Source organism: Ictalurus furcatus, chromosome 29, assembly GCF_023375685.1.
Source record: "Ictalurus furcatus strain D&B chromosome 29, Billie_1.0, whole genome shotgun sequence".
Classification (NCBI taxonomy): Eukaryota; Metazoa; Chordata; class Actinopteri; order Siluriformes; family Ictaluridae; genus Ictalurus; species Ictalurus furcatus.
The window spans coordinates 12,961,777-12,984,354 of NC_071283.1; the positions used below are offsets into that span (position 1 = coordinate 12,961,777).

General features: G+C 38.8%; 2 protein-coding genes across 2 annotated transcripts; both read right to left on the minus strand.

Moving 5' to 3' along the window:
* Positions 1 to 541: 541 nt before the first annotated feature.
* Positions 542 to 7,415, minus strand: LOC128604450 (probable maltase-glucoamylase 2). The gene is made up of 11 exons (XM_053619582.1): positions 6,705 to 7,415; positions 6,440 to 6,567; positions 5,703 to 5,764; positions 5,470 to 5,594; positions 4,796 to 5,202; positions 4,505 to 4,569; positions 4,043 to 4,218; positions 3,742 to 3,854; positions 2,793 to 2,857; positions 2,498 to 2,673; positions 542 to 1,519 (listed from the first exon to the last, which is right to left on the minus strand). Exons 1-11 carry the CDS (start codon positions 6,733 to 6,735, stop codon positions 1,428 to 1,430), a joined length of 1,440 nt encoding a protein of 479 aa, XP_053475557.1. The 5' UTR covers positions 6,736 to 7,415; the 3' UTR covers positions 542 to 1,427.
* Positions 7,059 to 22,208, minus strand: LOC128604044 (mucin-2-like). The gene is made up of 8 exons (XM_053618816.1): positions 22,130 to 22,208; positions 20,442 to 20,572; positions 20,000 to 20,061; positions 19,773 to 19,891; positions 19,327 to 19,501; positions 10,768 to 11,443; positions 7,468 to 8,430; positions 7,059 to 7,073 (listed from the first exon to the last, which is right to left on the minus strand). Exons 1-8 carry the CDS (start codon positions 22,155 to 22,157, stop codon positions 7,059 to 7,061), a joined length of 2,169 nt encoding a protein of 722 aa, XP_053474791.1. The 5' UTR covers positions 22,158 to 22,208.
* Between the last annotated feature and the right edge of the window lie 370 nt (positions 22,209 to 22,578).

Consider the following 22,578-nt stretch of genomic DNA (forward strand, 5'->3'; position numbering starts at 1 on the left):
TTTTAATCGATACAGACGATATTTTGAACAATACGACCAGTGACATGTAAGTTTAAAAACACAACAACAACAACAACAACAACAACAACAACAACCGTTTTGATTTCAGGTTGAAATAAACTAGGCAATTATGGACAGTTGTAGTGTCATGAACTTTTAAAAATTTCGCAAGTGTTTTGTCCTCTTTCATTTTCATAATCTTAAGTGATTCAAAGTATATAAAAGGGATTTTTTTTAACAGAAGAAAGTATTGAATTTTTTTTAAAACAATAAATTATTGATGGTCTTGATTGATGATGATAGTACTTTCAGATAAAAGGGGCATGGCATGTTTTTCAATGTAAAACTACAATTTGGATAGATTTCTAATGTTGCTGATTCCTTTCCTGAAACTTAATAACATTAATGAAATTTTACTTAAATGACACTGAATTTTAGCACGGAAAAAAAAAAAAAAAGAGTTACAATTTCTGTAAAGCTGCTTTGAGACAATGTCTATTGTAAAAAGCGCTATACAAATAAAAATAAATAATAATACAAGTACAGCTTCTCATGAGTTTATTAGAAACTTGTGCATTTATAAATACAAAGTGCTACAGTCAGTGCAACCATTTTATAGTTTATACATAGTTGAATATATTAAAATCTCAATAAATAAATAGTTCAAAGACCTACATACCCAGTGCAATAAATAAACATATAGTGCTGAGTACATTAGAGCAGATTTAATTTAAAATAATATTTGTAAAGTGCACAAGTATAGATAAAGTTAATAGGTTAATAAGATAATAATCTTCTAGTCCATTACTTGCCAAGTTAAATTACAGAGCATATAAACATACAATTCTTTTTGTCACATAAAGTTGTTGGGAAGCATGCTAGAGTAAACAATGATGAACAGGTATTCAAACTAGTCAAACCACTTTGTAGGTATTATGCGTTTTACAGGCACTAGTTTCATCTGTCCTTTATTTAATCCCTGCATAATTTGGACTAAATAATAATTTAATACAATTTAGTAGCAAAACATTTTTCAGTCTAAATTATGACATAATAATTTGCAAAAACCTATAATGCTTTCTTTCAGATTTATTCTAGTTCACATAAGGCACAAAAAAATGGTAACCTATATCTACAATAATACACAAAATGTAATGCACCACAGTGCTATTGTCATTTTAGCTTGTTTTCATATGACTATAAAAATTCCTTCATCATTTACGAATTGCCCATCACCAACTTATATAGAAATTCATAATAATTAAAGCAAGTGTACTAACCAAACCCTATCATACATGCATACTTGTGCATATATAATTATTGTATATTTTAAGCATGCAAATTTACAGTATGTATAAAAACATACCTACACATATTTGCATGGATCATTAAAGTAAATGAGTCTGAATGGATGACGTGGTCTAGCATCAGCTGGACCATGTGAACAGAAGTGACACGGCCACCATGAAGCACGCCATGAACATACTGATCTTGGTGCTGACATCGCTTGATGATATTACTGTTGAAATAAAATATAAATGACTTATTAGAAATAGACAGATACAGTATGTGATAGCAACCATGTTTAATTATTAGCTTTTAATCACAAATTAAAAGTGTGTTCTCGAAAGCTCAGGACAAGGAGCATCATGTGGACAGTATGCCATGATGCAGTAATTTATGACTGGAGCGTTCGCACACTTGAAATAACATGCCCCAAACATGTTATAAATCATTACACCACAGCGCTGTTGAGTTCTTGATTCTGATTGGTCAGAAGGTGTTGATTAATTCTCTATAACAGCAGTTCTGACAATAATGTTGGCTGTAATTTTATAACAGCTCTATATTAATATGCTTCTTCTAATACTTTTTTTGTTGTTGTATAAAATGACTTATACATGAACTTATATTCATGGAAACCGTGTCGGTATTTAACTGAAAAAATGTACATCATATTTTGGGGAATCTTTCTTTTACTATAATGCTTATTAACATTCATGGAAGGAATCTTCAGTATAAGTGCTTTGTAACAGAGGTAAAGCTGTTCCAATATGTTTTCTGACATAGGAAAGTTTTCAGGACAGAGGACTTTGCTTTCGCATTAGACAAGCCGTGTTTTATTTTGTCTTATTTACTTATAGCTTATAGCAGTTTATAGCTGCTATAATATACTGCAGTTGATAACAATTAACATTAAATGTAATATAAATGGTTAAAAAGTATGATGTGCATTTGAAAAATAATTTCCAAAATGTGATCTAAAAGTTTGCTGTACATTTTGATTTACATTGACTGTAGTGTCATAGGGATGAAATACTTCAAGAGATGCTGTAATTGGAAAATAATCAACTTCGGGTTGGTAACTGTACCTCCGATTTGTGTAGGGCCACATCGCACCACACTGTCACTGGTTATTATGTAATAGCACATTCCTAAGTGTTTTATTCCTTACATAAATATTTCTTCCCACATAATGAAGGTATATACTACTTACGTGTGCCATTCACTATGATGTCATCGGTGAAGATCATGAAGGGAAGGCTGTTATTTCTGGCTGCTCTAAGCATAGTTTGCCCAATTTGGGTGATGTTGGGAAGTCCACCAGCGTTGGCAAAAGCCACGTTCATGAAGTTCAGAATTGTACCAGAATTTGCTCTAGGACCTCCATTGCTAGATAGGCAAAGATAAAGTGAGTTAGTAAAAAAAAAAAAAAAAACATATAAAATGACATTTGGTTTTAAATATGAACATGACTGTGCTGTGATGCAAAATGCATCTAGTATAAATACCTGAAGTTTGACATGGTTAAGATGTTGAATGTTTTAAAGAAGTCTTGAATGAAAAATGGGTTAAGCTGTAAACAGGACAGAAACATGTGGTTAATAGTTGTTTTTCTTACTAATAAGACGAATAGGCTGAAAATGTGCAGAACACGATAAAATGATGGTTTAAATCAAAAAGTACAAAAACAATTCAATCTTATTCAGCTCCACCTAATTAACCAATATAGATCTTGACAAAATTTTGATGCACCTTTAAAATGGGAAAGCTAATGTAGAGCTAATATATACAGTACTTCTAATTTTTACTATCAAAGTAATATTAAACATGAATAAAAAAATATTCAGGGAAAAGGGCATCAAAACCTTTCACAAATACAAGCTCATGTACAAAGTACGCAAATGTATATAATCACAAATCAACACATTCTACAAATAAATGCAGGGTAGGTGTAAAAGGACAAGGTAAAGCAGGCAATGCCTACTCAGTGTGGCTCAAGGTCCCTTTCCCAGAACCTGCAAACTAACCTCAAATCGGACCGCAGAATCTGTCACTATTTTCAAAAAACTGCTAAAGACCCACCTCTTCCGTGAACACTTAACTAACCCCTTACCTTCCAACCCACACATTATTTACCAAACAAACACCTTACACTGACTCTTACACCTTTACTCTGTGCACTTTGCTCCTCTAGAACTCAATTCTAAATCTTGTATAGTAGCACTACTTTTTTGTTCTCCGCTTGATATATCACTTTGCTTGTATTTCCTCTGATAAATGAATAAATGTAAATGTAGTGACTGTATGCCATATTTGTGTAATTTATGTTTGTGAAAGTTACTGTGATTATTAGAGTCCATAGTATATTTCTGCTTGTATTTGTGAAAGGGACTGGTTCTGTTTTGTGTCTGTATAAAAGTAATCCTATAAACCAGTGTGTGCTGATTTCATACTTACTCCTTTTTGAATAATGACTGATCTGTTTGTGAATAAATCAGAACTAGTATTTGAGAGAGCTGCGACAAAAGTGCCATTTGTTCGGAATTGCACAGGGACATTGTATGGCTGATCTGGAAAGAGAAATATAGGGTATGAATGCAAATATCTGGTATATACAGTGTTTATATATATATATATATATATATATATATATATATATATATATATATATATATATATATATACACACACACACACACACACACAGAGAGAGAGAGAGAGAGAGAGAGAGAGAGAGATTGATATACTGTATACTCACTGACAAGAGTGATTGTGGTGGCATCAAATAGCACAGTATAAGTATTGTTCTTTTCTGCAACATTTTTCAGAACCTGCACTACTTCTTCACCGGCTGGGACAGGTTTTGTGGAGTTCTCATTGAATACCAGCTGGACATCTGCTTGTGTATTATCAGCTGCACGTCTAGCCAGAGGTCTGAGGGAAAAATTCTTCGTTACTATCAAATTCTTGTATTTTTTAGCAGTAGCTTTTGCTACTATTATGCTACTATTATGCTACTATGCTAATCTGTCTAAACTCTGAATTTAACTCAATTACAATTGGAATTATAATTATATGGATTAGGGTTGGAATTGCATGAATATTACAGAACAGACAATAACATACTGTTTTAACCAATTTCTAGTGTGTGAAATATGACACATGCATTTATAAAAATGTATGAATTGTAAATTATGCATTTCTAAGCAATGATTCTCACTTGAAGGCTATGACAATGGTCCGGATGAACCGAGAGCCGTATAGTACTTTATAGATTTCATCCAACTGCAAAAAAAAAACAGTGAATAAATAAATATTTTATTATTATATTATCATTAGAACTTTTATTACTGTTTCTTTATATAGTCAGTAAACAAAAGTTTTTGTACGTTTTTCTGACAAACCTTACATTTGCATCTTAGATTTTACTACAATTGTGAAATGTATTGAAGGACATATTTAGTGTTCTGTTTTGAATAATTAATATTTCAGTGGATGGTCTCACACTTACCACTGCAGCCACTATGGCAGCCAATTGTTTGAATTCATTACTCTTCGAATCACTTAACACTGGAACATAAGCATACTGGAGACCAATATTCATCTCAACAATTGGTGGTGGACGATTTGGTGCAACTGTTGTTGTTGCTGCTGCTGTTGTTGTCGTGGTTGTTGGTCGTGCTGTTGTGGTGGTGGTTGTTGGTCGTGGTGTTGTGGTGGTGATAATAGTTGTGTTGAGTGTTGTTGGTATTGGTTGTGGTATTGTGGTTGTTGGTCGTAGTGTTGTAGTGGTCATTGTTGGTGTTTTTGTGCTGCTGGTGGTGGTAGTAATAGTACTTGTTTTAATAATTGTAGTAGGTACTTCTGCTGTAGTTGTAGGTGTGGTTGGAGTAGTAGTCGTAGTAGCAAAATTTGTTACTGTAATTAAAATAAAAGCTGGGATTAGCATTCTTCTGAGGTAAAGACTGATTAAAGATTAGTTTATTTCATAATAAGACAGCACTCAGTTTAATTGTCGTCTCCAGATTGCCCATTTGTACAAATAAATAAATAAATAAATAAATAAATCTGCCACACAAGGGTAACCCCTATAGTAATCAGCAGTTCACAATCAAAATATCCATTAGAAGTTGAAATGCTACTTTTCCCATTTGAACTTTGAATAAATGTGTGATTCATACTTACCAAAAACGTTTGTTATGTTAAAACCTGTATCTGCTGTCCGTATTGTGATAATGATTTCATCATCAGTGGGAATACCCCCTATATTTGTGTAGTATAAATTCATATCTGTGATGATTGATCCAGATCTATGCAGACGAACAAATGTAAGCAGACAGCATATCAGCAACATAGAGCTTATGGAAAAGTCATATAGGATTTAAAAGAAATAGAGCAGAAGTGAGATCAATACACACCTGAAACGAGTCACTGTTAGGTTATTAAAGTTGCTGAATTTTTTCTTTAAGATTGGTTCAAGCTGTAAAAAAAAAAAAAAAAAAAAAAAAAAAAATGAGTACCAAAGTAAAGATTCAACACTTGAGCAAGACATTAAAGGCTCTATCTTATATAGAAGAAGAAGCTAATAATATTAATTATTAATATTATTAATTAGCTAATCTTATATATACAGATTAGCTAATCACAACCTACATAAATTCTCTGAATTACTGCCACAATGATTTTGGAACTTATGCAGAAGGCACTTTCAACAATTTTTTTTTTTTTAAAAAGATTACATAATGTTAATGCTGATGTAATAACCAAAGCATGAAATGACTGTGCTGAGTTGAGATGCTGCTCTAAGTTTGATTATGGTCCACTGAACTCATTTACATAGACCTCATGTACATTTATAGCAAAACTCACACCCTTACACAGTACTGGTTATGTATGAAATTAGCAAAACCAAGATGCACTTTCAAAGGTCATGAAGACCTAAATATGTTGTAGTCATTCTGCAATCCTTGCACACCCAAAAATATCCTCGACATCTTAATATCCTAAACCTTAGTTAAAAAATAACCCATTACTTTCCATTAATGAAAAAAGGCATGCAGGGATGATTATATAGATATTACATCAATGTTATAACTTAAATGTCAAATTAATGTGTACAGATAAACTATATGATAAACTAATAAATGAGACAGACCTTTGTTTTGACAAGGTTTGCTCGTTCAGTGAAGGCAGGTGAAGATGGGTCTGACAGAGCAGAATTAAATGTTTCATCAGTTGTAAAGCTTATAAACCGTATGTCAACTGCACTTCTTGTAGATTCATCTGTGAAAACAGGTAGGGGAAAAGTATTTAAGTAAATATAAATGGTAAATTGATTTATGGTTTGAGAATACTAAGATGAACATGATGTGTGAAGTAAAAATAATTTAATGTTAAATTAGAAGATTTCAGTGTAATACCTGTAGTTAATTTGGAAGGAGAAGTTGGCATTGATTGTGATGTGACTACTGTTGATGTTTTCTGTGTGATGCCTGTAGTTTGTCTTGAAGAACTAGATGGCTGTTCTGATGTAACACCTGTTGATGTCTGCAGTGTGGTAGCTGGAGTTGATCCGGAAGGAGAAGTTGAAAGTGATTCTGATGTACCAGCAGTTGATGTCTGCAGTGTGGTAGCTGGAGTTGATCCTGAAGGAGAAGTTGATGGTGGTTCTGATGTAACACCTGTTGATGTCTGCAGTGTGACAGTTGTAGTTGGTACTGAAGGAGAACTAGATGGTGGTTCTGATGTGACACCTGTTGATGTATGCAGTGTGATTACTGTAGTTGATCCTGAAGAAGAAGTAGATGGTGGTTCTGATGTAACAGCTGTTGATGTCTGCAGTGTGGTAGCTGGAGTTGATCCTGAAGGAGAAGTTGATGGTGGTTCTGATGTAACACCTGCTGATGTCTGCAGTGTGTTAGCTGGAGTTGATCCCGAAGGAAAAGTTGATGGTGGTTCTGATGTAACACCTGTTGATGTTTGCAGTGTGATAGTTGTAGTTGGTACTGAAGGAGAAGTTGATGGTGGTTCTGAAGTAACAGCTGTTGATGTCTGCAGTGTGATAGTTGTAGTTGGTCCTGAAGGAGAACTAGATGGTGGTTCTGATGTAACACCTGTTGATGTCTGCAGTGTGGTAGCTGGAGTTGATCCGGAAGGAGAAGTTGATGGTGGTTCTGATGTAACAGCTGTTGATGTCTGCAGTGTGACAGTTGTAGTTGGTACTGAAGGAGAACTAGATGGTGGTTCTGATGTGACAGCTGTTGATGTTTGCAGTGTGATTGCTGGACTTGGTACTGAAGGAGAAGTTGATGGTGGTTCTGATGTAGCAGCTGTTGATGTCTGCTGTGTGATAGTTGTAGTTGCTACTGAAGGAGAACTAGATGGTGGTTCTGATGTAACAGCTGTTGATGTCTGCAGTGTGATAGTTGTACTTGGTTCTGAAGGAGAAGTTGATGGTGGTTCTGATGTAACAGCTGTTGATGTCTGCAGTGTGGTAGCTGGAGTTGATCCTGAAGGAGAAGTTGATGGTGGTTCTGAAGTAACAACTGTTGATGTCTGCTGTGTGATAGCTGGACTTGGTACTGAAGGAGAAGTTGATGGTGGTTCTGATGTAGCAGCTGTTGATGTCTGCTGTGTGATAGTTGTAGTTGCTACTGAAGGAGAACTAGATGGTGGTTCTGATGTAACAGCTGTTGATGCCTGCAGTGTGATAGTTGTACTTGGTTCTGAAGGAGAAGTTGATGGTGGTTCTGATGTAACACCTGTTGATGTCTGCAGTGTGATAGTTGTACTTGGTTCTGAAGGAGAAGTTGATGGTGGTTCTGATGTGACAACTGTTGATGTCTGCAGTGTGATAGTTGTACTTGGTTCTGAAGGAGAAGTTGATGGTGGTTCTGATGTGACAGCTGTTGATGTCTGCTGTGTGATAGTTGTACTTGGTTCTGAAGGAGAAGTTGATGGTGGTTCTGATGTGACAGCTGTTGATGTCTGCAGTGTGATAGTTGTACTTGGTTCTGAAGGAGAAGTTGATGGTGGTTCTGATGTAGCAGCTGTTGATGTCTGTAGTGTGTTAGCTGGAGTTGATCCTGAAGGAGAAGTTGATGGTGGTTCTGATGTAACACCTGTTGATGTCTGCAGTGTGGTAGCTGGAGTTGATCCTGAAGGAGAAGTTGATGGTGGTTCTGATGTAACAGCTGTTGATGTCTGCAGTGTGATAGTTGTACTTGGTTCTGAAGGAGAAGTTGATGGTGGTTCTGATGTAACAGCTGTTGATGTCTGCAGTGTGGTAGTTGTACTTGGTTCTGAAGGAGAAGTTGATGGTGGTTCTGATGTAACAGCTGTTGATGTCTGCAGTGTGATAGTTGTACTTGGTTCTGAAGGAGAAGTTGATGGTGGTTCTGATGTGACAGCTGTTGATGTCTGCTGTGTGATAGTTGTACTTGGTTCTGAAGGAGAAGTTGATGGTGGTTCTGATGTGACAGCTGTTGATGTCTGCAGTGTGATAGTTGTACTTGGTTCTGAAGGAGAAGTTGATGGTGGTTCTGATGTAACACCTGTTGATGTCTGCAGTGTGGTAGCTGGAGTTGATCCTGAAGGAGAAGTTGATGGTGGTTCTGATGTAACACCTGTTGATGTCTGCAGTGTGATAGTTGTACTTGGTTCTGAAGGAGAAGTTGATGGTGGTTCTGATGTAACACCTGTTGATGTCTGCAGTGTGGTAGCTGGAGTTGATCCTGAAGGAGAAGTTGATTGTGGTTCTGATGTAACAGCTGTTGATGTCTGCAGTGTGATAGTTGTACTTGGTTCTGAAGGAGAAGTTGATGGTGGTTCTGATGTAACACCTGTTGATGTCTGCTGTGTGATAGTTGTAGTTGCTACTGAAGGAGAACTAGATGGTGGTTCTGATGTAACAGCTGTTGATGTCTGCAGTGTGATAGTTGTACTTGGTTCTGAAGGAGAAGTTGATGGTGGTTCTGATGTAACAGCTGTTGATGTCTGCAGTGTGGTAGCTGGAGTTGATCCTGAAGGAGAAGTTGATGGTGGTTCTGAAGTAACAACTGTTGATGTCTGCTGTGTGATAGCTGGACTTGGTACTGAAGGAGAAGTTGATGGTGGTTCTGATGTAGCAGCTGTTGATGTCTGCTGTGTGATAGTTGTAGTTGCTACTGAAGGAGAACTAGATGGTGGTTCTGATGTAACAGCTGTTGATGTCTGCAGTGTGATAGTTGTACTTGGTTCTGAAGGAGAAGTTGATGGTGGTTCTGATGTGACAGCTGTTGATGTCTGCAGTGTGATAGTTGTACTTGGTTCTGAAGGAGAAGTTGATGGTGGTTCTGATGTGACAACTGTTGATGTCTGCAGTGTGATAGTTGTACTTGGTTCTGAAGGAGAAGTTGATGGTGGTTCTGATGTGACAGCTGTTGATGTCTGCTGTGTGATAGTTGTACTTGGTTCTGAAGGAGAAGTTGATGGTGGTTCTGATGTGACAGCTGTTGATGTCTGCAGTGTGATAGTTGTACTTGGTTCTGAAGGAGAAGTTGATGGTGGTTCTGATGTAGCAGCTGTTGATGTCTGTAGTGTGTTAGCTGGAGTTGATCCTGAAGGAGAAGTTGATGGTGGTTCTGATGTAACACCTGTTGATGTCTGCAGTGTGGTAGCTGGAGTTGATCCTGAAGGAGAAGTTGATGGTGGTTCTGATGTAACAGCTGTTGATGTCTGCAGTGTGATAGTTGTACTTGGTTCTGAAGGAGAAGTTGATGGTGGTTCTGATGTAACAGCTGTTGATGTCTGCAGTGTGGTAGTTGTACTTGGTTTTGAAGGAGAAGTTGATGGTGGTTCTGATGTAACAGCTGTTGATGTCTGCAGTGTGATAGTTGTACTTGGTTCTGAAGGAGAAGTTGATGGTGGTTCTGATGTGACAGCTGTTGATGTCTGCTGTGTGATAGTTGTACTTGGTTCTGAAGGAGAAGTTGATGGTGGTTCTGATGTGACAGCTGTTGATGTCTGCAGTGTGATAGTTGTACTTGGTTCTGAAGGAGAAGTTGATGGTGGTTCTGATGTAACACCTGTTGATGTCTGCAGTGTGGTAGCTGGAGTTGATCCTGAAGGAGAAGTTGATGGTGGTTCTGATGTAACAGCTGTTGATGTCTGCAGTGTGATAGTTGTACTTGGTTCTGAAGGAGAAGTTGATGGTGGTTCTGATGTGACAGCTGTTGATGTCTGCTGTGTGATAGTTGTACTTGGTTCTGAAGGAGAAGTTGATGGTGGTTCTGATGTGACAGCTGTTGATGTCTGCAGTGTGATAGTTGTACTTGGTTCTGAAGGAGAAGTTGATGGTGGTTCTGATGTGACACCTGTTGATGTCTGCAGTGTGGTAGCTGGAGTTGATCCTGAAGGAGAAGTTGATGGTGGTTCTGATGTAACACCTGTTGATGTCTGCAGTGTGATAGTTGTACTTGGTTCTGAAGGAGAAGTTGATGGTGGTTCTGATGTAACACCTGTTGATGTCTGCAGTGTGTTAGCTGGAGTTGATCCTGAAGGAGAAGTTGATGGTGGTTCTGATGTAACAGCTGTTGATGTCTGCAGTGTGGTAGTTGTACTTGGTTCTGAAGGAGAAGTTGATGGTGGTTCTGATGTAACACCTGTTGATGTCTGCAGTGTGGTAGCTGGAGTTGATCCTGAAGGAGAAGTTGATGGTGGTTCTGATGTAACAGCTGTTGATGTCTGCAGTGTGATAGTTGTACTTGGTTCTGAAGGAGAAGTTGATGGTGGTTCTGATGTAACACCTGTTGATGTCTGCTGTGTGATAGTTGTAGTTGCTACTGAAGGAGAACTAGATGGTGGTTCTGATGTAACAGCTGTTGATGTCTGCAGTGTGATAGTTGTACTTGGTTCTGAAGGAGAAGTTGATGGTGGTTCTGATGTAACAGCTGTTGATGTCTGCAGTGTGGTAGCTGGAGTTGATCCTGAAGGAGAAGTTGATGGTGGTTCTGATGTAACAGCTGTTGATGTCTGCAGTGTGATAGTTGTACTTGGTTCTGAAGGAGAAGTTGATGGTGGTTCTGATGTAACACCTGTTGATGTCTGCTGTGTGATAGTTGTAGTTGCTACTGAAGGAGAACTAGATGGTGGTTCTGATGTGACAGCTGTTGATGTCTGCAGTGTGATAGTTGTACTTGGTTCTGAAGGAGAAGTTGATGGTGGTTCTGATGTAACACCTGTTGATGTCTGCAGTGTGGTAGCTGGAGTTGATCCTGAAGGAGAAGTTGATGGTGGTTCTGATGTAACAGCTGTTGATGTCTGCAGTGTGATAGTTGTACTTGGTTCTGAAGGAGAAGTTGATGGTGGTTCTGATGTGACAGCTGTTGATGTCTGCTGTGTGATAGTTGTACTTGGTTCTGAAGGAGAAGTTGATGGTGGTTCTGATGTGACAGCTGTTGATGTCTGCAGTGTGATAGTTGTACTTGGTTCTGAAGGAGAAGTTGATGGTGGTTCTGATGTGACACCTGTTGATGTCTGCAGTGTGGTAGCTGGAGTTGATCCTGAAGGAGAAGTTGATGGTGGTTCTGATGTAACACCTGTTGATGTCTGCAGTGTGATAGTTGTACTTGGTTCTGAAGGAGAAGTTGATGGTGGTTCTGATGTAACACCTGTTGATGTCTGCAGTGTGTTAGCTGGAGTTGATCCTGAAGGAGAAGTTGATGGTGGTTCTGATGTAACAGCTGTTGATGTCTGCAGTGTGGTAGTTGTACTTGGTTCTGAAGGAGAAGTTGATGGTGGTTCTGATGTAACACCTGTTGATGTCTGCAGTGTGGTAGCTGGAGTTGATCCTGAAGCAGAAGTTGATGGTGGTTCTGATGTAACAGCTGTTGATGTCTGCAGTGTGATAGTTGTACTTGGTTCTGAAGGAGAAGTTGATGGTGGTTCTGATGTAACACCTGTTGATGTCTGCAGTGTGATAGTTGTAGTTGCTACTGAAGGAGAACTAGATGGTGGTTCTGATGTAACAGCTGTTGATGTCTGCAGTGTGATAGTTGTACTTGGTTCTGAAGGAGAAGTTGATGGTGGTTCTGATGTAACAGCTGTTGATGTCTGCAGTGTGGTAGCTGGAGTTGATCCTGAAGGAGAAGTTGATGGTGGTTCTGAAGTAACAACTGTTGATGTCTGCTGTGTGATAGCTGGACTTGGTACTGAAGGAGAAGTTGATGGTGGTTCTGATGTAGCAGCTGTTGATGTCTGCTGTGTGATAGTTGTAGTTGCTACTGAAGGAGAACTAGATGGTGGTTCTGATGTAACAGCTGTTGATGTCTGCAGTGTGATAGTTGTACTTGGTTCTGAAGGAGAAGTTGATGGTGGTTCTGATGTGACAGCTGTTGATGTCTGCAGTGTGATAGTTGTACTTGGTTCTGAAGGAGAAGTTGATGGTGGTTCTGATGTGACAACTGTTGATGTCTGCAGTGTGATAGTTGTACTTGGTTCTGAAGGAGAAGTTGATGGTGGTTCTGATGTGACAGCTGTTGATGTCTGCTGTGTGATAGTTGTACTTGGTTCTGAAGGAGAAGTTGATGGTGGTTCTGATGTGACAGCTGTTGATGTCTGCAGTGTGATAGCTGGAGTTGATCCTGAAGGAGAAGTTGATGGTGGTTCTGATGTAACAGCTGTTGATGTCTGCAGTGTGATAGTTGTACTTGGTTCTGAAGGAGAAGTTGATGGTGGTTCTGATGTAACACCTGTTGATGTCTGCAGTGTGGTAGCTGGAGTTGATCCTGAAGGAGAAGTTGATGGTGGTTCTGATGTAACAGCTGTTGATGTCTGCAGTGTGATAGTTGTACTTGGTTCTGAAGGAGAAGTTGATGGTGGTTCTGATGTAACACCTGTTGATGTCTGCAGTGTGTTAGCTGGAGTTGATCCTGAAGGAGAAGTTGATGGTGGTTCTGATGTAACAGCTGTTGATGTCTGCAGTGTGATAGTTGTACTTGGTTCTGAAGGAGAAGTTGATGGTGGCTCTGATGTGACAGCTGTTGATGTCTGCAGTGTGATAGTTGTAGTTGGTACTGAAGGAGAACTAGATGGTGGCTCTGATGTGACAGCTGTTGATGTCTGCAGTGTGATAGTTGTAGTTGGTACTGAAGGAGAACTAGATGGTGGTTCTGATGTAACACCTGTTGATGTCTGCAGTGTGCTAGCTGGAGTTGATCCTGAAGGAGAAGTTGATGATGGTTCTGATGTAACACCTATTGATGTCTGCAGTGTGATAGTTGTAGTTGGTACTGAAGGAGAAGTTGATGGTGGTTCTGATGTAACAGCTGTTGATGTCTGCAGTGTGGTAGGTGTAGTTGATCCTGGTTCAGATGTGACATCTGTTGACGTTTGCAGTGTACTCTCTGTGGTCAACAGGGTAGCAGTACTTGTTGTTGTTTCCAAAGTAGCAACTGTGGTACTGTCTGTGCTTGCTGGAACTTCTGTTGTCATTTCTGTTGTAGCTGCAGTTGTTGAAGTCTGTGTTGTAGTTGTTGTTGGTGGTTCATATGAAAGTCCATTTACTGTAAATAAGAGAAAAGTAAAGATACATATTTCATATAGTAAGATATGTAGTTAGATAAAGTTTTTTATTTTTCATAAAAAGTACATTTTGGTGATAGGACAGCTAGACAATCACCACTTATTATAAGTGGGAAACCTATCCAGAATGACTACTGTTAGAACAATATGATCATACTTTATGCAGTGAATTGATCTACTGTTTACAATTCAAGAGCTTAAATGACAATTTTTAATTTTAATTACAAAATTATGTTTTTGCCCATGGCTTACCACTGAGGCTTGTAATTTCAAAGCTTGTATTTGCACTGAACATAATCTCACTGATTGAAGAAATATCAGGTCGACTTTCACTGAATGAGGCATTAAACTCTGAGATGGTTGACCCAGATCTACATAGACAAGAACACAGTTGAAAAGGTTATTAATCATCCCAGTGATAAGAAACAATCATATCTAAAATGTTTAGTAAATGGTGTATGAGCAAATTTAATACACACCTGAAACCAGTTACTATCAGATTAATGAAGTTCGGGAATTTGGTTTTAAAATCTGGCCCAAACTGAAAACAGAAAATCCCATAATTAAAATCGCAGTAAAGAATCAAAGCCAGGTCTATATCAGAGCTGCAAAATCACTGCCACTGATACAAAACTATGAAGATGTATGCACAAGGTGCTTGGAATTTTTGCGTATATAACATTATGTTTTATTCTTGTTTATGGACAAGTAAAATGTTATGAATGTGATCACCAACATGAAAGTGCACATAAAAATAATAAGAAAGCAATACATAGTAGCAGTGTAGTAAGACTGCTTTCATTAATTAATTAACTAATTTATGTTTTAACTTACAAAAAAGAATAATGACTATTGGTCTAGATAATTTTTTATTATGTAAGTAATCAATTACCATAGCATTTACATTTTTCATTAAAAGAAACAGACCTTATTGGTGATACGATTTGCACGTTCAGTGTAGGCAGATGAAGTTGTGTTTAATAAGTCAACATTGAATGTCTCTGCAGTGGTGAAGGTAATTTGCAGTGTAAAAACTGGGCCGAAGGTTGTAGAGGAATCTGTGAAAAAATGTCACATAGAAATCAAAAGATAAATATAACATAAATATTAATTTCAACCTCACATGAGTTTTGAGAATACCAAGGTATGTGCTGAGTGAAATAAAGGGGTCATACCATGATTTTTAATGTTCTCCTTCTGTTTGGGATTATAATGCATCTGTTTGTCCATGTATAAGCTCTGCAAAGTCCCAAAACTCATACTTTCCTCAACAGGGATTTATTCTATCTAACAGAGAACACTGCTCCAGACATGCCCAAAATGCATTGTTCGAAGTCCAGATTTACTTCCGTGATTTCTCTACATCACAGCGTGCATGCTCAGCATCATCCCACCCAAAGGCAGCCACGAAGAGAAAAGGCGAGGCTTCAGTATTTTCAGTCGCCATGTCACAGAGACGCTGTGTGTTTCGTTGCGAAAGCAAAGCCTCTTTGCTTAGCCTTCCGAAAACGGACGAAATTAGGAATCGGTGGTTATTGTTTATTTATAACGCTGTTCCTGAGCAGTACGACCCAAAAGTTTACTTGTGCACAGCGCATTTTACGGTGGACAGCTTCCTGAACCTGGGAGAGTACCCGGCAGGCTATACGCGAAGGCTACTCCTGAAAAGTTGGGGGATTCCCACTTTGCTCAGACAATCTCACTCTTCTGCATCAGAACCTGTAACTGTATGTGAATATTTTATTAAGTATCTGCTACTGACTGTTCAAATGCAGAGTTTTGTGTTGTGGCTCAGTTGTAGACCTCTGATAACATGCTAGTTCAAGTTTGCTAAGTTTTCTCAGTTTTGAGTGTTTGTTTGTATGTTGGTGGGCTGACAGAGACTTTGATTGTAGCTGCTGTTGTGATTGTATCTTGAAACAGTTTATATCCGTCAAATCACAAGAATCTTAGCGTTCTAACGATATATTGCATGAGTACCTATGTACACAGTAGCTGTGTACAGCATAGTTAGCCCCAGCAGCAGGGTCGGAATTTACATAGTACCTGAAAGGTGACAGAGCTATAAAATAAAAACTTACAACTGTGTTCTGCTCAAGTCGTGTTTGCAAAGTGGGTTCCGCTCAACCATCCGCATTTTCTGAATTGGACTTTGGCTTGAACTGATATAGTAAAACCGATGACATGTTGCTTAGGAGCTTAGAATTGCTTTAGAAGCTTTGGAGGCTAATGCTAAAGGTGAGGGGTGTTAAATTTCTGACACGCAAAGCTTTTGGCCAATCACAATGGAATGGGTGAGCTGGCCAATCAGGAGGGAAGGAGGGGCTTTCGGAAGGAGGGGCTTTGCAGATATCGGAGCCTTTTTAGGCTGTCTGGGAATAGAGGTACTGCAGTAAATGTACGGTATTTGACAAATAATGCTTTTTTTTAACATTAAAGCATGTTGAACTATTTTATTACACCCAATAAACAACATAATTAATGTTTAAAAATGTTTAAAAATCATGATATGACCCCTTTAAAAATACTTTCATATATAACTGAATGTTCCATTGTCATAAATGAAGTAAAAAGACATTATGCGACATACATACATAGAATATTATATATATATATATATATATATATATATATATATATATATATATATATATATATATATATATATAATATTCTAATGTCTCACCTGTTGATTTTTCTAGTGTGGTAGCCGTAGTTGATCCTGAAGTAGAATTAGATGGTGGTTCTGATGTAACAGCTCTTGATGTCTGCAGTGTGGTAGCTGTAGTTGGTACTGAAGGAGAAGTTGAGGGTGGTTCTGAAGTAACACCTGTTGATGTCTGCTGTGTGATAGCTGGACTTGGTACTGAAGGAGAAGTTGATGGTGGTTCTGATGTAGCAGCTGTTGATGTCTGCTGTGTGATAGTTGTACTTGGTTCTGAAGGAGAAGTTGATGGTGGTTCTGATGTAACACCTGCTGATGTCTGCAGTGTGGTAGCTGGAGTTGATCCTGAAGAAGTTGATCGTGGTTCTGATGTAACAGCTGTTGATGTCTGCAGTGTGATAGTTGTACTTGGTTCTGAAGGAGAAGTTGATGGTGGTTCTGATGTGACAGCTGTTGATGTCTGCTGTGTGATAGTTGTACTTGGTTCTGAAGGAGAAGTTGATGGTGGTTCTGATGTGACAGCTGTTGATGTCTGCAGTGTGATAGTTGTACTTGGTTCTGAATTAGAAGTTGATGGTGGTTCTGATGTAGCAGCTGTTGATGTCTGTAGTGTGTTAGCTGGAGTTGATTCTGAAGGAGAAGTTGATGGTGGTTCTGATGTAACACCTGTTGATGTCTGCAGTGTGGTAGCTGGAGTTGATCCTGAAGGAGAAGTTGATGGTGTTTCTGATGTAACAGCTGTTGATGTCTGCAGTGTGATAGTTGTACTTGGTTCTGAAGGAGAAGTTGATGGTGGTTCTGATGTAACAGCTGTTGATGTCTGCAGTGTGGTAGTTGTACTTGGTTCTGAAGGAGAAGTTGATGGTGGTTCTGATGTGACAGCTGTTGATGTCTGCAGTGTGATAGTTGTACTTGGTTCTGAAGGAGAAGTTGATGGTGGTTCTGATGTGACAGCTGTTGATGTCTGCAGTGTGATAGTTGTACTTGGTTCTGAAGGAGAAGTTGATGGTGGTTCTGATGTGACAGCTGTTGATGTCTGCTGTGTGATAGTTGTACTTGGTTCTGAAGGAGAAGTTGATGGTGGTTCTGATGTGACACCTGTTGATGTCTGCAGTGTGGTAGCTGGAGTTGGTCCTGAAGGAGAAGTTGATGGTGGTTCTGATGTGACAGCTGTTGATGTCTGCAGTGTGATAGTTGTACTTGGTTCTGAAGGAGAAGTTGATGGTGGTTCTGATGTGAAAGCTGTCGATGTCTGCAGTGTGATAGTTGTACTTGGTTCTGAAGGAGAAGTTGATGGTGGTTCTGATGTGACAGCTGTTGATGTCTGCAGTGTGATAGTTGTACTTGGTTCTGAAGGAGAAGTTGATGGTGGTTCTGATGTGACAGCTGCTGATGTCTGTAGTGTGTTAGCTGGAGTTGATCCTGAAGGAGAAGTTGATGGTGGTTCTGATGGAACACCTGTTGATGTCTGCAGTGTGGTAGCTGGAGTTGATCCTGAAGGAGAAGTTGATGGTGTTTCTGATGTAACAGCTGTTGATGTCTGCAGTGTGATAGTTGTACTTGGTTCTGAAGGAGAAGTTGATGGTGGTTCTGATGTAACAGCTGTTGATGTCTGCAGTGTGGTAGTTGTACTTGGTTCTGAAGGAGAAGTTGATGGTGGTTCTGATGTGACAGCTGTTGATGTCTGCAGTGTGATAGTTGTACTTGGTTCTGAAGGAGAAGTTGATGGTGGTTCTGATGTGACAGCTGTTGATGTCTGCAGTGTGATAGTTGTACTTGGTTCTGAAGGAGAAGTTGATGGTGGTTCTGATGTGACAGCTGTTGATGTCTGCTGTGTGATAGTTGTACTTGGTTCTGAAGGAGAAGTTGATGGTGGTTCTGATGTGACAGCTGTTGATGTCTGCTGTGTGATAGCTGTACTTGGTTCTGAAGGAGAAGTTGATGGTGGTTCTGATGTGACAGCTGTTGATGTCTGCAGTGTGATAGTTGTACTTGGTTCTGAAGGAGAAGTTGATGGTGGTTCTGATGTGACAGCTGTTGATGTCTGCAGTGTGATAGTTGTACTTGGTTCTGAAGGAGAAGTTGATGGTGGTTCTGATGTGACAGCTGTTGATGTCTGCAGTGTGATAGTTGTACTTGGTTCTGAAGGAGAAGTTGATGGTGGTTCTGATGTGACAGCTGCTGATGTCTGTAGTGTGTTAGCTGGAGTTGATCCTGAAGGAGAAGTTGATGGTGGTTCTGATGTAACACCTGTTGATGTCTGCAGTGTGGTAGCTGGAGTTGATCCTGAAGGAGAAGTTGATGGTGGTTCTGATGTAACAGCTGTTGATGTCTGCAGTGTGATAGTTGTACTTGGTTCTGAAGGAGAAGTTGATGGTGGTTCTGATGTAACACCTGTTGATGTCTGCAGTGTGTTAGCTGGAGTTGATCCTGAAGGAGAAGTTGATGGTCGTTCTGATGTAACAGCTGTTGATGTCTGCAGTGTGATAGTTGTACTTGGTTCTGAAGGAGAAGTTGATGGTGGCTCTGATGTGACAGCTGTTGATGTCTGCAGTGTGATAGTTGTAGTTGGTACTGAAGGAGAACTAGATGGTGGTTCTGATGTAACACCTGTTGATGTCTGCAGTGTGTTAGCTGGAGTTGATCCTGAAGGAGAAGTTGATGATGGTTCTGATGTAACACCTATTGATGTCTGCAGTGTGATAGTTGTAGTTGGTACTGAAGGAGAAGTTGATGGTGGTTCTGATGTAACAGCTGTTGATGTCTGCAGTGTGGTAGGTGTAGTTGATCCTGGTTCAGATGTGACATCTGTTGACGTTTGCAGTGTACTCTCTGTGGTCAACAGGGTAGCAGTACTTGTTGTTGTTTCCAAAGTAGCAACTGTGGTACTGTCTGTGCTTGCTGGAACTTCTGTTGTCATTTCTGTTGTAGCTGCAGTTGTTGAAGTCTGTGTTGTAGTTGTTGTTGGTGGTTCATATGAAAGTCCATTTACTGTAAATAAGAGAAAAGTAAAGATACATATTTCATATAGTAAGATATGTAGTTAGATAAAGTTTTTTATTTTTCATAAATAGTACATTTTGGTGATAGGACAGCTAGACAATCACCACTTATTATAAGTGGGAAACCTATCCAGAATGACTACTGTTAGAACAATATGATCATACTTTATGCAGTGAATTGATCTACTGTTTACAATTCAAGAGCTTAAATGACAATTTTTAATTTTAATTACAAAGTTATGTTTTTGCCCATGGCTTACCACTGAGGCTTGTAATTTCAAAGCTTGTATTTGCACTGAACATAATCTCACTGATTGAAGAAATATCAGGTCGACTTTCACTGAATGATGCATTAAACTCTGAGATGGTTGACCCAGATCTACATAGACAAGAACACAGTTGAAAAGGTTATTAATCATCCCAGTGATATAAGAAACAATCAAATAAAAAAATGTTCAGTAAACGGTGCATGAGCAAACTTACACACCTGAAACCAATCACTCTCAGATTAATGAAGTTCATGTATTTGGTTTTAAAATCTGGCTCAAACTGAAAACAGAAAATCCCATCATTAAAATCGCAGTAATGAATCAAAGCAAGGTCTATATCAGAGGTGCAAAATCACTGCCACTGATACAAAACTATGAAGATGTGTGCACAAGGTGCTTGGAATTTTTGCTTATATAACATTGTTTTACTCTTGTTGAAGGACAAGTAAAATGTTATGAATGTGATCACCAACATGAAAGTGCACATTAAAATAAGAAAGCAATACATAGTAGCACTGCAATAAGAGTGATATTTCATTTATTTATTTAATTATTTTTTAAATTACACAAAGGAATAATGACTGTTGGTCTAGATATTTCTTTTATCATGCAAGTAATCAATTATCATAGCATTTACATATTTTATTATATGAAACAGACCTCATCTGTGATACGTTTTGCACGTTCAGTGTAAGCAGGTGAAGTTGTGTTTAATAAGTCATTATTGAATGGCTCTGCAGTGATGAAGCTAATTTCCAGTGTAAGAACTTGGCCTACGGTTGTAGAGGAATCTGTGAAAAAAGGTCACATAGAAATCAAAAGTGAAATATAACATAAATATTCATTTCAACATCACATGAGTTTTGAGAATACCAAGGTATGTGCTGAGTGAAATAAAGGGGTCATAACATGATTTTTAATGTTCTCCTTCTGTTTGGGATTATAATGCATCTGTTTGCCTATGTATAAGCTCTGCAAAGTTCCAAAACTCATACTTTCCTCAACAGGGATTTATTCTATCTAACAGAAAACACTGCTCCAGACATGCCCAAAATGCATCGTTCGAAGTCCAGATTTACTTCCGTGATTTCTCTACATCACAGCGTGCATGCTCAGCATCATCCCACCCAAAGGCAGCCACGAAGAGAAAAGGCGAGGCTTCAGTATTTTCAGTCGCCATGTCACAGAGACGCTGTGTGTTTCGTTGCGAAAGCAAAACCTCTTTGCTTAGCCTTCCGAAAACAGACGAAATTAGGAATCGGTGGTTATTGTTTATTTATAACGCTGTTCCTGAGCAGTACAACCCAAAAGTTTACTTGTGCACAGCGCATTTTACGGTGGACAGCTTCCTGAACCTGGGAGAGTACCCGGCAGGCTATACGCGAAGGCTACTCCTGAAAAGTTGGGGGATTCCCACTTTGCTCGGACAATCTCACTCTTCTGCATCAGAACCTGTAACTGTATGTGAATATTTTATTAAGTATCTGCTACTGACTGTTCAAATGCAGAGTTTTGTGTTGTGGCTCAGTTGTAGACCTCTGATAACATGCTAGTTCAAGTTTGCTAAGTTTTCTCAGTTTTGAGTGTTTGTTTGTATGTTGGTGGGCTGACAGAGACTTTGATTGTAGCTGCTGTTGTGATTGTATCTTGAAACAGTTTATATCAGTCAAATCACAAGAATCTTAGCGTTCTAAAGATATATTGCATGAGTACCTATGTACACAGTAGCTGTGTACAGCATAGTTAGCCCCAGCAGCAGGGTCGGAATTTACATAGTATCTGAAAGGTGACAGAGCTATAAAATAAAAACTTACAACTGTGTTCTGCTCAAGTCGTGTTTGCAAAGTGGGTTCCGCTCAACCATCCGCATTTTCTGAATTGGACTTTGGCTTGAACTGATATAGTAAAGCCGATGACATGTTGCTTAGGAGCTTAGAATTGCTTTAGAAGCTTTGGAGGCTAATGCTAAAGGTGAGGGGTGTTGAATTTCTGACACGCAAAGCTTTTGGCCAATCACAATGGAATGGGTGAGCTGGCCAATCAGGAGGGAAGGAGGGGCTTTGCAGATATCGGAGCCTTTTTAGGCTGTCTGGGAATAGAGGTACTGCAGTAAATGTACGGTATTTGACAAATAATGCTTTTTTTAACATTAAAGCATGTTTAACTATTTTATTACACCCAAGAAACAACATAATTAATGTTTAAAAATGTTAAAAAAAATCATGATATGACCCCTTTAAAAATACTTTCATATATAACTGAATGTTCCATTGTCATAAATGAAGTAAAAAGACATTATGCGACATACATACAGAGAATATTATATATATAATATTCTAATGTCTCACCTGTTGATTTTTCTAGTGTGGTAGCCATAGTTGATCCTGAAGTAGAATTAGATGGTGGTTCTGATGTGACACCTGTTGATGTCTGCAGTGTGATAGTTGTACTTGGTTCTGAAGGAGAAGTTGATGGTGGTTCTGATGTAACAGCTGTTGATGTCTGCAGTGTGATAGTTGTACTTGGTTCTGAAGGAGAAGTTGATGGTGGTTCTGATGTAACACTTGTTGATGTCTGCAGTGTGATAGTTGTAGTTGGTACTGAAGGAGAACTAGATGGTGGTTCTGATGTAACACCTGTTGATGTCTGGAGTGTGTTAGCTGGAGTTGATCCTGAAGGAGGAGTTGATGGTGGTTCTGATGTAACACCTGTTGATGTCTGCAGTGTGATAGTTGTACTTGGTTCTGAAGGAGAAGTTGATGGTGGTTCTGATGTAACAGCTGTTGATGTCTGCAGT

Bases quoted from the DNA above. Each gene is read 5' to 3' on its own strand.
- LOC128604450 (XM_053619582.1), bottom strand. From the start codon at position 6,735: ATGCCAACTTCTCCTTCCAAATTAACTACAG. The intron at 4,570-4,795 runs GTAAGTGTGAGA...TTTTTTTTGCAG, and splicing joins CTGCCATAGTGGCTGCAGTG to TTGGATGAAATCTATAAAGT. The intron at 2,674-2,792 runs GTATTTATACTA...TTGCCTATCTAG, and splicing joins TTAACCATGTCAAACTTCAG to CAATGGAGGTCCTAGAGCAA.
- LOC128604044 (XM_053618816.1), bottom strand. From the start codon at position 22,157: ATGGCTACCACACTAGAAAAATCAACAG. The intron at 19,892-19,999 runs GTGTGTAAGTTT...TTGTCTATGTAG, and splicing joins CTGAGAGTGATTGGTTTCAG to ATCTGGGTCAACCATCTCAG. The intron at 8,431-10,767 runs CCACCATCAACT...GGATCAACTCCA, and splicing joins CAACAGGTGTTACATCAGAA to GCTACCACACTGCAGACATC.